The sequence below is a fragment of the Mya arenaria genome, chromosome 3, assembly GCF_026914265.1.
Source record: "Mya arenaria isolate MELC-2E11 chromosome 3, ASM2691426v1".
NCBI lineage: Eukaryota > Metazoa > Mollusca > Bivalvia > Myida > Myidae > Mya > Mya arenaria.
Genome location: NC_069124.1, coordinates 79,129,860 through 79,144,923, shown reverse-complemented (window position 1 = coordinate 79,144,923; position 15,064 = coordinate 79,129,860). Strand labels below are relative to the sequence as shown.

The following is a 15,064-nucleotide window of genomic DNA, read 5'->3' as shown; positions in this document are numbered from 1 at the left end:
TAATGTTTAGTCGTAGTTAGCCCATTTTAGGCATTTTTTGTGCAGACGATGCGTGATTTTATAGTGTTCTGAACAAATAACTGTGAAGAATTATCTTTTTTTTTACGAAATTTTAAATAGGTGGAGAAACTAAAATTAATTTTCAAGTTTTTATGTAAGTTTAAAGGCACATTCATATTTGTAATATATTTTCGTGGCTAAAAAATAAAACAAGTTGACTTTTATGCCAAATTATTTCAATATCCTTTCAGTTATCAATATTGGTAAAGATACATTTTTAGCATGATCGCAGACATTAGAAAGGATCCCTTTAATTTGGTAAACGTACATAATATGTAGGGAAGGTCCAGGATTCTATATTTGGGGAGAGGGCATATTAAAGGGACCAGACACCAGATGGTTCCAAAAATTGAAAAAAACAGTTTTTCTTCTAAACACGCCAAGTATTAACAATATGAACTAGTATGACTCCGATAAAACATCATTTGCATAATTAAATATTATTTTGGTGCTGTCTTAGGCTCAGCTGAGTTTTCTCGTTTAAAAATAGCGCATAACGGTTTCCCCGTTTATGTTGTGTATAATAAGCATGAGAAAGTCACATGATAAGTAAAGATACTTCTTCCGACGCTTTTTCTAGAATTTATGTGGTAGACAAACCCATTAAATTTCGTATTGGAAAAGTACACAAAACTGTAACGAAAGAAACATGTTTCTTGAGCCATGTGATACATCTGTAAGTAAGATTCAATGCGTTGTACACAATGATCTCATTTAAGTCAAGTAAGTTTTTGACAATTTCCTTTTTTTCTTGCAATGGTATCACTATGTGTCTAGCCCCTTTAAAACCATACTTATATTATTGAACAGGTAACTTACTTGTCGATTTGTCTTGTCCTGGTCAAGCTGCTGCTATTTGTGTTGACCATTCTATCCAATGAATCTCATCTGAATGCACTTGAAACATCTATGTTTCCTGGCAACATTAAACAAGCAGTCTTTGAAATAGCCCAATAGCACAAACCACCAGATCATTAGAATATGTCACTCTCTAATAATTATACCAAGTAAGTAGCCCAAACAGGCTAATGCAAAATAAATCCAGGTGTCGGCACATATTTCAATTTAAACACTAAAAAACAGAAGAAAGACCTGTTAGTAAATTTTGTAAGTTTTGATGTATTCATATATTATGTGTAGCGCCTCTGCAGTACCTTGATGTTGTCTTATTCTGTATCTCCAACTTTGAAGGTTTTTTTTAAAGTTTTCTGGTTTCTGTTTTTTATTGCCCAAATGTTCATTCATACAAACATCTATAAATGACATACATATGTATACCATTTAATACAAACGGTTATACTAAATAATATCAATGTGAACAAATAAATATTGATCTAACTCTTTGTTTGAAAACTCCTATTAGCGTTTGGGACTTGTTTTCTAAAAAAAAGGTAGACAAAAAAAAAATTAAAAAATGGGAGAGGTGGTGTGTATTTGATGTTTCGGAATAGTGTTCCTAACATAAATGTTAAATTTAAAAATGAAAAAAAAAAAACCTACTAACTTTAAAAAACCTACTTACTTTAAAACAAATGGATCTTTTAAAGTACAGTTCTTTGGTGGATATTTCATACAAATGCGCTTTACAATACTACTATATACTGGAGCTGTTTTACTAAGATAATAAGTGTTCTAATTGTTGCCATCGTCTATTATAGGTGTTGATTTATTCTTCATTGTTGCTATTGTTTCCTCTATTTTTAGTCGTTTATTGAGATATTGGACAAACATGGCACATGTTGGTATCTTTCCTTCACATTTTGATTTAAAAATGAAATATTTTCCTAGAAGTATCATAAAATTTATTTGATAACCAAATTTTTCTTTGTTTGGCATTAAATCACAAAAGCTTATGGTTTTATATAATAGTTCTCTAAAGCTCACTTCATGTAAAGAATTTGTTATGAATGTTCTAGATTCACCCCAAAACGTCTGCGAAATATGACATTCCCAAAACATATGGATGTTTGAGTCGATGTTCATTACACAAAAATCACATAACCTTGATGCAACAATATTGTACATGTAAAGCTTATCATTGTTTGGAAGGGTATTCATGATGTATTTATATTGGAATTCCCGAAGTTTCGTATCTATTGTTAGTTTGAACGCCTGTGTGTACACATTTTTCCATTGTATAGAGTTAAGATCAAATTGAGATTCCCAGTTTTCTTCTCGAGTTCTATTTTCAGGTTTAAGTTGTATAATAAGATTCTTGTAGACTATTTTACTAATTTTTGTATTTTCCTCCATTTTATCTACAAAGTAAGTTGGTGTGTTATATGATATGCCTTCATTTTTCAACCGGGTTTTCCACATCAGGAATACTGCTGATTAAAGCATGGTATTTCAAAAAATCATGTGTACCAAGATCATATAGTCTCGATAAGTCGTTAAAGTCATAAAAAGTTTTTTTTCTGTAGTCATACAAATGTTCAACATATTTTAGACCCCTATTATGCCATTCTTTTTTATTAGGGAGTTTTATTTTGCTGTTGTTCCATATAATTTCTTTTGCTACGATCGCAGTATCCGTCTTATACGTAAACGATGCCCATGATTGTATGACTTCTAGAAGAAAAACAGATTTTAATTTAAGATTTTGAGTGCTTTTCTGATCCAAACAACTTTTAAAAATTAGATCTTCTCCAAACTGTTTGGTTATTTGCATATATAATTTAACCCATATAGATTGTTTGTTTAATACAATTCTTTTTACCCAGCTTTATTTGCTTTGACAAAAACAAAAAAATTCAATCTCTTACTTGGTGACCTCCCTTGACAATTTAAAAAGGAGATACAATTTATTTTTAAATGTTCCTTTTTATACATGTTTTCATTTTAATCACATTTTATACACATAAAATATGAGGAAAGGTAAGCTCAATAAGTTAATAAAGAAGTCATTAAAATTAGTAAAAAAGAGTTTAAACTGAATCTCACAATGAAGGCTGAAGTTCTTCTTTCAATCATTGAAAACCTAGTTGCGTCGCATTTCAGTGTTTCTTGTGTACTTTTTAATTTGTCTTTTTATTGCTTTTGAAAGGCACATATTAGGTCATTGTATTCTTTTCTAAGACAAAGCAGCATATATTGGAGCATTCTTTCCTACAACAGCTCTTGTATTTTTTCTTAATCTCTCAGTGCATAACAAAGTTATACAATTAAGTTGGATATAAATGGACCATTAATTTAAACTCAAAACGCAAAAGTCTCACCTTGCCTTGTAAATTTAGTTCATCTTACATTATTACTAAGTTACATATATTGCCCAACTTCTTTTGAGTGTTTTATAACAGTCTAGTGTTTCACCACTTTGTTATGGATCCAAGAATTGCTCAAGACATCCAAATGATACTTAAATTATACTTAAATGTTGGGCTTTTACCTGGTGCCATTATTATATTGTTAATAGTATGTATTTATTGTATATATTATATATCTTATTATGCCCCCCTTCGAAGAAGAGGGGTATATTGCTTTGCACAGGCATGTCGGTATGTCGGTCGGTCCGTCGGTAGACCAAAGTTTGTCCGAGTGATAACTCAACAATTCCTGGACGTATGGTCATCAAACTTCACATGAAGGTTGGGCCTGACCAGTAGATGACCCCTATTGATTTTGGGGGTCATCGGGTCAAAGGTCAAGGTCACAGTGACCTTTAATGGTAAAATAATTTTAAAGCTTGTCCGAGTGATAACTCAACAATGCCTGCACCCATGGCCCTCAAACTTGACATGGAGGTTGGGCCTGACCAGTAGATGACCCCTATTGTTTTTGGGGGTCAGCAGGCCAAAGGTCAAGGTCACAGTGACCTTGAATGGTAAAAGGTTGTCCGAGTGATAATGTGACAATGCCTGCACCCATGGCCCTCAAACTTGACTTGGAGGTTGGGCCTGACCAGTAGCTGACCCCTATTGTTTTTTGGGCTCAATGGGTCAAAGGTCAAGGTCACAGTGACCTTGAATGGTAAAAGGTTGTTCGAGTGATAACTCAACAATGCCTGCACCCATGGCCCTCAATCTTGACTTGGAGGTTGGGCCTGACCAGTAGATGACCCCTATTGTTTTTGGGGGTCATTGGGCCAAAGGTCAAGGTCACAGTGACCTTGAATGGTAAAAGGTTGTCCAATTAATAACTCAACAATGCCTGTACCCATGGCCCTCAATCTTGACTTGGAGGCTGGGCCTGACCAGGTCAAGTTCACAGTGACCTAGAATGGTAAAAGGTTGTCCAATTGATAACTCAACAATGCCTGCACCCATGGCCCTCAAACTTGACTTGGGGAATTGGCCTGACCAGGAGATGACCCCTATGGTTTTTGGGGGTCATCTGGCCAAAGGTCATGGTCACAGGGACCTGGAATGGTAAAAGGTTGTCCGAGTGATAACTCGACAATGCCTGCACCCATGGCCCTCAAACTTGACTTGGAGGTTGGGCCTGGCCAGAAGATAGTCCCTATTGATTTAAGGGGTCATTGGGCCAAAGGTCAAGGTCACAGTGACCTGGAATGGTAAAAGGTTATCCGAGTGATAACTTGACAATGGCTGCACCCATGGCCCTCAAACTTGATTTGGAGGTTGAGCCCGGCCAGAAGATTGTCCCTATTAATTTTAGGGGTCATTGGGCCAAAGGTCAAGGTCACAGTGACCTTGAATGATAAAAGGTTGTCCAAGTGATAACTCAACAATGCCTGCACCCATGGCCCTCAAACTTGACATGGAGGTTGGGCCTGACCAGTAGATGACCCCTATTGATTTTAGGGGTCAAAGGTCAAGGTCACAGTGACCTTGAAAGCAAACTCGACAATTCTTGGACCTATGGTCATCAAACTTGACATGAAGGTTGGGCCTGCCCAGTAGATGACCCCTATCGACTTTGGGGGTCATCAGGCCAAGGTCAATGTCACAGTAACCTTTAACGCAAAAAAGTTAACAAATATTCCCCCACTGATATCTCAACAATGCCTGAACCTAAGATCATTAAACTTGACATGGATGTTAAGCCTGACCAGTAGATCACCCTTATTGATTTAGGATTCATAGAGCCAAAGGTCAAGGTCACAGTGATCTTGAATGGTAAAAGGTTGTTCGAGTGATAACTCAACAATGCCTGAACCCATGGCCTTCAAACTTGACTTGGAGTTGCATCTGACTTGTAGATGACCCCTTATGAATTAAGGGTTTAATCGGGTTAAAGGTCAAGGTCACAGTGACCTTGAACGAAAAAAACTTGTCTTGTGATAACTTGACAATGCCTGCACCCATGGCCCTCAAACTTGCCATTTAGGTTTCTGGTGACCAGCTGATGACTCTGGATTTTGAGTTCATAGAGTCAAAGGTCATGACGGTCATAACACACTTTATCCTCACACTTTAATGGTCATAATCTTAAAACAGCAACAAATCAGCTGTCATTTCGGTCCATGCATATTTCATTCAATTGTCCATATAATCCTGACAACATGGCGCTCAGGGGGGCATAATGTTTGACAAACATCTCTTGTTTAAGTTATTCTGCACTGTTAATGTGACTGTTTTATGATTCATGTTGTTGCTAAAGTTTCTGATTTATTAGTACCGGTATATCCTTTTAGGTTTCTAGTCTGCAGTAAAGATGTTCAGTGGTCAAACAGCTTGGTTTTCGAAAAGTGTCAGTAGACGGAAAAAGAAACTCTGGAGTAAGTTTAATACATGGTTTGCTTTGATGGAGCCCTATGATGCTTTTGTTGTTTTCTTTTAATGCGCTATTTTAATATAGACATGGTAATCATTTTATGTTTATTTAAACTTAAATAACTACTTGCTTACTGTAGTTTTTAGCTCTACTGGCCAAAGGCCAGAAGAGCTTATGCGATGGTAAGGTGTACGTAGTATGTGCATCCGTGCGTCTGTAAACAATTGCTTGTGAACACGATACAGTCTTCAGAAACTTGTACAGTATCTAGATATCCATTAGAGCTGGGTTCTTTTCGAAAACCAGCCAGATCCGCCCATGCATGCCTAGATTATGGCCCTTGATAGTATAAAAAAATGCTATTGTGTAAACAATTGGTTGTGAACACGATACAGTCTTCAGTTTTGATTGTATCTCAATGAAACTTGTACAGTATCTAGATATCCATTAGAGCTCGGTTCCTTTCGAAAACCAGCCAGATCCGCCCATGAATGTCTAGAGTATGGGCCATGAAAGTTTTAAAGAAATGGTTTCTATTTTTAGCCAGGTATGCATGAGCGAATTCTATTTTTAGCCAAGTTTTCATGTACATGTAAATTTAAGTCTCGAGGTAAGGGAGACAATTTGCAAGTCTAGGATTTTGAGAGACAATTTGCTTTTTGCTTCTGCAGTTGATTTTGTGAATTACTCTACCTTGTTCTTGTTGAAAGCCCAAAGGCCATTTTTTAGCTTTAACTTCTGTAGTTTGTGCATTCATCTTAACAAAATTGGTTGTGAATGTTTAAGTTATGCACCTGGTGTCATTACTGGCCACACCCAGGGTTCACAGGTTTGGTAAACATAAATCTGGAAATGTTTGAAAATCTTTTTGTGTGTTCGTGCATCCATCTCAGCACAATTGATTGTGAATGTTTGTTCAAATTGATCAATGTTGTCCTAGGATGCCCTTGACTTTGACCTATTGACCAAATTTTTTTAACTTTTAAAACTACAGAAATTTTTACTATGAGTACAGTTTTGAAAGCATTTTTTTTTTGTCAGATGACTTTTACTTGGCACATATTAAAATAGTTCATGCAACTAATCTGCTTACAATACTTTCTGGGCTCAGATGTTGAACGTGCTATGTTTTCAGGTAACCCAAACACAAAACATAAACTATATGTCTGTTGCCTTTTACCCATACATACATGCTCTGGATTGATATGACCACAAAAGCCATGCCAGTAGAGCATGCCAGTAGAGCATTGGCCCTTTTGGGCCTCTTGTTTTTTGTAAAAGTATATTGGATCTTTAAGGACGCCACTAACATTTCACCATAACTGTAGCATTGCATAATAATACTTAATGTTTAGTCTACATATGTTATTTTATAATGTGCATAATAATAATGATACTAATAAAAATCAAAAACAAGAACTAAACATTACATGAATTAATGTTTTGGTAAAACATGTCTATTTAAAGGTATGAAAAATACCTACATGTAAATCTGTATAATACTTCAGGTGACAATGGAGGGGAAATCTGTGGTGCTGATAAAGCTCAGTTCATTTTCAGCCAGGATCCAACAGCACAAGACACTGAAAGGTAGGAACACATCTTCCAGTAAATAGTAGGGTTTTAAGTCAATACCTGCTCAGTAGTCCCTTGTACACTGTGAAGGTGTGCACTCAATGATTCAATCATTTGTGTGCAGTGATTTCAAACATTTGTTATGCATCTCATTTGTTATTTATTTAATAAATCCTCCTTTGCTTTTAAGTATATTTGACAGTGAATCCTACCTTGATGAGCACTTGGCTGTCTTCCATCCAAACTTTGTCTGTGAATGTATAAAGAGAGGAGGATTGAAGGTAGATCTGCTAGGCCAGTACTTCTTTCCACCTAAAGATGTCCAGGAATGTAAGTTTTGCTGGTCAAATCCAGGTGTTACTCATAGAAGTAGCAACATACAAAATGTGCTTTAAAAACACAACCTTTTTAGAATTTCTGTTTTTTTTTATAGAATTCTAGGTATTGTCATGGTCTTCGTATTGGTGGCGGCTTAAGCGTTGTTTAATAAAAAAAAACATAGCCATAAATTCTTAACATAAAAACTGCCATTCGGAGCTCCTCGGCCATTTTTTCAAAAACAACCTCGGATGTATATGGACGGTTTACATACTTAAAAAGTGGTACGTTTAAGTCCGCTGCAAATAGATCGCGTAGTAATCTTATTTAGTAGTTAAATTTTATGACTTAACTCTTGGGAATCGTAACTATGTTTGCAATAATACACTTCACTGGCAATCAATTTAAGCTGAGAGCAATGAATACAACTCTTAAACACTACATTTAATTAATGCTTTTATTAAAAAGAATACGGACTACTTCAACAGATGTACCGGCATACATCCGAGGTTGTTTTTGAAAAAATGGCCGAGGAGTTCCGAATGAAAAACTGCAAGATATTCTGCTTTGTACATATCACCTTAGTAAGTGCAACCATAACTATGCTTTAGTTATTGTCAAGTTATTCGCTTTGATTGGCTTCTAGAGGTGGACAAGCATTGGCATCTACTTGGCTGATCTTGTTTTAAGATGACATCACTGTTATTCCAGTAGCTCGTTATCAGATGCAGTATAAGTGGGACCAGGATGGGCACACATCGGATGGAGACAGTTACAAATCTGAGGTACATGCAAATGTACTGCCCACTATCAACACAAATCAATGATACACTGTAAATGTTATACTCACTGGGGGCATAAACAATGAGACTTAGTCCCCAGGAGAAGGGGTGTATATAGATTGACTATAGAAGCCCATGAAAAGTTTTGCTCCCAGTGAAAAATAATGTTATATTGACCAATATTAATTGACCTAGTCTCCTGAAATGTTAAACAAATGTATTTCTGCATATATAATATATAGTTGTGCACCTGGGGTCAAACATATCACATATGGCCATAGTTATTGCTTTTTCAGTATTTATTGTATTTTCTTTATAATTTCTAAAAAAATCACTTTGAAAATGGTACAATTGCAATGATTATGCTGTTAAACCACCATTAAGATACATTAATTTAATTGAAGGCTATTGCAGTCAGGCACAACCTGCGAGGATATAAAACAATAAATTGGGCTGATAATTCATAAAAAGATATTTTTAAAAATCTGATATCTTCTATATTGTGTCTAAGTCAGATGATGAGCATCCATTTCAACAGCCTACTCAGCCAGCAACAAAACGAAAGTCTACATCTCCAAGCAAGTCACCTCACAAAAAGTTAAATACAGCAAATATTGTTAAACAAAAAGACCCCAAACCAGGAACATCACACCAGAATCGTAATGAGGCTGTTAATGAAACTTCGAAAGATATTGAAAAGTTACCTATACAAACAAGGGCGAGGCGAAAAAGTGAAAGAATTGTTCAGAACAAGTCTCTGAATGTGTCGAATAACAGTCAAACTGTAATGAATTCTCCATCAAAGAAGCAGAGTGTGCAGGTGTCACCTAACAAGGTACATAAATCTTCTAAACCGGCAACAGATCAGAACAAAGGAAAAAGACCAACTGATCAGGAAGGTAACCTTTCATTTGATTTAACTTTTATATGCACAGAAGTTCACATTTTTGTCTGTATTCCCAAATTATGGTCCGAGTGTTTGCCATGATTTGGTTTAAATATATTTTATTCAACATATCTATATATACATATAATACACGTTAAATATAATTTAAGTATTTGCATTAATATATTGAATCGGATTGAAACGAAAGCATAGCTTATAAAGTTTCTCTCCGTCTTTCTGCCACGATTTGATGGCTTCTAAATCTGCATCTTATTACCGATGTCAGAACCTGTTTTGTAGAGAAACTCTTGCTCTATCAAAAATAAATGTTTCTCCCCCACAACAGCCACCTTTCTTAAAATCATCAACAGTAGTTTATTACTGCAATTAAAATATTTTTTAGTGTCAGTTATGGTTCAGTTATAGCTGTTTCTGCATTTGCACTGGTTATACAGGTTTTGATTTTTCTATTTAAACATAAGTAAAGAAATATCAAATATTTGTAATCTGATATACTATTAAAATTTAATTAACTCTGTGTAGGGTGAAGGTGGTCCAGAAAATTGCCGAGGAAATACTAATGTCTATCTCAATTACAACTCATTTTGTCACATAATCTCAAAGCAAGATTGAGGAATTACTTGCTGTTATTATTTTTGTGATATTTTGGCCTGATCTCTAAAAATCAGTCTTGTTCAATTCTCATTCTGCATGCCTGAATTCTGACAGCATTTGTATCAGATTTTACTCCATGAGTAAATACAAAAATGATTTGTGTGTCAAAATAATGTACATTCCTTGGATATAATAACAAATTGCAATGTATACATTTTCCATTTAAATTGTGTATTTTCAGAACACTTACGGCTAGAGGACCTTGCCAAAGTTTCAGGAGACTTGGAAGATTTCATTGTGGGACAGAATGGATGTGAACTTGTCATGTTGAACTAGCTTTAGGGTCATGTGAAGAAATGTCAATGGCATTTTGTAATGACAATGTTAGTAAATAACTATATCTGGCATTGTAATAAACTGAATCAATATGACTTTTATTTCAGCAATAATGGTTCAAATAAATTGTTTTTTGAGAATGATCTGTTCTATGTACAAAAGTTACAATAAACATGTTGAGACAACTTTCCTGGCTGATTAGCAGGTTTGACAGTATTTCTTTTTCACTTTATACGTATATCAGAGGTCACAATATAATTCTGATGGTAAATTGAATATATTTTATTGACCACAATACATTAAGACAGTTAAAATGTCATTTCTGGTTATGATTGCTATAGCACATAAATCAACAACGACACAAAACATGTATGTGTTTCACGAAATCAAGGTTAAAGCAGACTATGGGAAACCACATGTATATATTGAAATGATGCCATCTGGCCAGAATGTTTGTTAAACATAAGCATTGTCTGCCAATGGTGTAAAATCACTGTTGATGTATTTTAAGGGCCGCTTTACATACGTTGTGTACGAGTTGTGGTCCTTTATTTCCATTTCTTTACTTTTTCGGTTCTTCTTTTCGACTTTTCGAAGAATAAGGTGAGCATCACTACTCACCGACAGGTTGATTAATGTTTTGCATTTAAGCTACTTGAAGTCATAACCACTGCAAAACAGCCAACTTAATTAACGAAATTAGATAGCACTATTTTGAATAAAATGCAAACTATGGCCCTTTATTATTCAACTTCAACAAATTAAACAATTTTTAGTTAAGGTTTTGCATGTAAGCAAACATAGGTTAACAGCTCACAGACAACTTGGTGTATTGCAACGGTACTCAACCATCCAACCTGCTTAAATAACCAAGTTAAATAACTCTATTGTGTAGACAATGCAAATTATAGCCATTTATTATTTAACGTTCACATATCGGAAGTTTCAATGCAATGCATGATGTATTTACTGAGATATTGACTTTAATGTGGGGGTACATGCAAAACCTTACCCCGCATTTCTGAGTCAATATCTCAGCAATACATCATGTATTGCATTGAAACTGAAGATGTGTTCCCAACTACTAAATTTACTTAATTTATTCAGATAACTTCCTTGCATATAATGCAAATTTTCCTTTTATTATTATACTTCTAATAAAATCTAAAATTCTGGTTAAGGTTGTGCATGTAAGCATACATACGGCAATATCTATGTATTGCATTAAGTTTTTATACAAGGGTACTTAGCCAGCCAACCTACTTGAATAACCAAGTTAGATAACTCTACTTTGAATACAATACAAATCATGGTCCTTTATAATTTTACTTAATTTAAGACATTTTTTCATCAAGTACATCATGTTTTGCATTAAAACGTTAGGCATGAGTCACCAAACCACTGAATTAACCAAATTTAATACCTTGCATATAATGCAACTTATTGCCCTATATTATTTGATTCCGAAATTCTGATTAAGTGTTGCATGTAAGCACAGGTACATAGGTGTTTATCAGTTACTACTACATATTGTGTGGCATGAAAAGTGTATGGATATCAAAAGAGAATACTTTGACAGTCTCAAATAGACAAACAATTCCGGTAACGCGTCCATGTTACCACTATGTAAAGCATGCTCCTCGTATACTTAGGAGTATTTTTTCATAGTCAAAACAAATTAACAATAATGCAATTGAAATTGGTCAATTTATGGTTGTACGTACCCCATACCTGAGAACCATATGATACCATTGTCGCAACCATAACATGAAACAGATGTTAGTGAAAGGACAAAAGCGAATTAGCCTCGCGGGCCTATTGAATTACAACGATCGAGGCTTTCCTTCCTTGGTAAACGATATAGATTTTCGTTTACACAAATTTACCGTTATAAATCAAGTTCACTCCTGGATATGAAATATCATGAGACCATATAGTAAATCAACCTGCTCACTTTGTTCATTAATTTGTAACGGATGCGGAAAAATGTAGACATTGTATATTGTCAAAAATGCATCGAAAAGTACTCGTTTCTTCCAGCAATATACCTTAATTTAATTCACAACATTTTGAGGCAAGCAAAAATGTCTACCTCAAGTAAGCATTTGCTATCCCTCGCCGAATCGAAGGTTTCGTAATAGTATATTGTTTTTTTACGTAGTCCGTCCGCCTGCCACATTTGTTTCTGTCTGGAATCATGTCATGCTACGGATTGGTCAGATAATGTTCGAACTCGAAAGGGGTAAATACTTGACCACTTGTAAATTAGGGTCACATGGCGTCAAAAATTAGTTCACAAGGTCAAATCTTTCGAACACACTAGAAAGATTTTATTTGGTCCAATACTCATGAATACTTATTAGAAAGTGTTGCCTGATGAGCTCTTCGATTCATTTTATAACTATAACTAGGTGTCAAAATAAAGGTCATTATGTCAAATCGTTTTTTGTGTGGAACCATATCATCGGAATCATATCTTAGTAGTGATTGGTTAGATAATGTTCAAACTTGGACGGAATGTTCCTCTGAATCAAGTTCCAACCGGTTGTAAAATTGTGTTACATGGAGTCAAAAACTAGGTCATATCTTAGAAAAAAAGAACCACCTCAGAGACCTCTGACTAATGTAAAACTGGGCCAAATGTGATAAAAAAATAAGGCCACTCGGTCAAATCTTTGTTTGCAACCATATCATGGTATTGATTGCTCAAATATTGTTCAAACTTGAACAGAATCTTTCTCTCACTGTATTTCAAAAGTGGGTCAAATGAGGTCAAAAACCTTGGTCAATTTTAGAAAAAATCTTGGGAATTCTAGGCGAAATACATCTGGTCTAATATTTATGAAATTTAATCAGAATGATTTCATTGATAAAATCAATGACTTGTTTGAAAATGTGTCACATGAATGTAGGTCACTAGGTCAAACCTTTCAAAAATCATGTCTGGAACCGAACTTAGTCTGACTTTGTGAAACTTTGGTCAGAGAGTTCCATTTGATGTAATCTTGGTAGACTCTAAAGGTTGCACATGCGGTCAAACACTAGGTTGGTAGGTCACATCTAAAAGACAACTAGTAAACAAACAGAGGCAATATATCCGCTCGAATCTTCATGAAACTTATTCAAAATTTGCCTGAATGGAAAAAAATTGGGACACTAGAGGCTATATTTTTTGCAAAAGTTCTGGTCTAATCTGTATTCGACTTAATCAGAATGTTTGCCTTTATGAAATATTTTATTAGTCTGAAACTGGGTAACGTGGTGTCAAATCTAGGTTACTAGGTCAAATCTAAATGCTACACTATATACAATATTTTTTTAAATTTCAAACTCGTATGCCATATCCAACTTTCATAAGAATCCACTAATCTGTAGCCGTATTGCATGTTTCAGTTAGAATATTTCCCCCAACACGTCATTTCCATGTCATCTACTTTGCCTAATCTGGCGGGGGATATCAATTAAACGAATTTGCCTGGTAATTCCTGATTAATAGATGATCACCCAATATAAATTTAGTTTTGATAGACGAAAATAAGAACAATATCCACGTTTTTTGTCGCCTGCGTAGCGAATCAGACGTATACAAATTATATTGTCCGGCATAATCGCGTCGTCGTCTTCCGCAGCGACACACTCGTGAGCGCTCACTAACTTCCGCATTTTTTATCCATTCTACTAAACAATGTCTTTGGCATACTATCTCGATCAAGTGCGATCGACAACCTGATAACACTGTCCACTCTATAGTTATGGCCCTTGAATTGTCAAAATTTGACCAAATTTATTTTGCATTCTCTCTTAACTCGAGCATTTTTATCGACTCAGAATATGGATTGACAATGGAAATGAGGGTAATATCTTATTTGTGTTTGATCACATTATTTTATTGGCAATAAATTGTCAAACTTTATCAAATTACTTTCTTAACTTACCTTTGGCGAATTTGGTCGTATATGTACTGTTAATAATTATGCATATTTCTCAAATGAGTTCAATACACGACTGTCCGTACACCCTTTATGCACCAGTCTATTGTAACCACGCCCCCAGGTCCGGAGAAAAGCAGGGACTTTGACTTACGGTCCAGCCAACCTCGGCTAAAATCCCTGTCCTGCGGGGACGAACAGATGGTAAAATCCCCGCCAAATGTCCCCGCAACCAAGGGACCCTAGGTAAGGCCCATTCCCCGCTATATTTAAAGCGAAGACAAAACCACCACATTCAGCCGGCACTGCTGGGCCACCTGAAAGGTAAAAACACGGCCCATTTCCCCGGTATAACCACGGACATGGGGGGGGGGGGTACAATTGACTGGTGCATTATGCAGGTATTACAACTTTAATTGTAAAAGTTTGATCGTCTTCACCGTGTATCCTCAATTACTCAAAAATGTTTTTTAAAATATTTACCAATCTGAATTGCAATGTTTATAACATATCGCATAAGAAATTGCTATATTCACTTCGGTGTGTGTATGCATTCTTAAGAAAGCGAATTCACCAATCACATTATTTTAAAAGTTTACTGTAATATTTTATCTGTCAGGAATAAAAACAACAACAATAACCTCTTTTAAAATAAATAAGCAAGTTATAGATGCTATGCTAAGTTTATGATATAGCGTGAACGTTATATATATATATACATGTTTCAAGGAGCTCTATCCGTTATGTACATCGACTATCGACTATTGATCCTTTCCTCCGGCCCATCTAAAAGACACTCTATTTAAAGTATGTAGTGTTTATGTGAATTTATAATTTAGCTCAAGGATAGAACCCATGATGATCGATATCAACCTAAATTGAAACCA

General features: G+C 35.3%; 1 protein-coding gene across 2 annotated transcripts; it reads left to right on the top strand.

Moving 5' to 3' along the window:
* The first annotated feature begins 3 nt into the window (after positions 1-3).
* LOC128227323 (telomere repeats-binding bouquet formation protein 2-like) lies at positions 4-10,415 on the top strand. 2 transcript variants are annotated; one of them, XM_052937730.1, is made up of 7 exons: positions 4-154; positions 5,657-5,740; positions 7,245-7,326; positions 7,502-7,641; positions 8,344-8,414; positions 8,923-9,310; positions 10,154-10,415. In XM_052937730.1, exons 2-7 carry the CDS (start codon positions 5,677-5,679, stop codon positions 10,246-10,248), a joined length of 840 nt encoding a protein of 279 aa, XP_052793690.1. In that variant the 5' UTR covers positions 4-154; positions 5,657-5,676; the 3' UTR covers positions 10,249-10,415. The 2 variants fall into 2 exon arrangements, with proteins under 2 accessions (XP_052793690.1, XP_052793689.1); XM_052937729.1 differs by having other exon boundaries at positions 8,341-8,414.
* Positions 10,416-15,064: the final 4,649 nt, after the last annotated feature.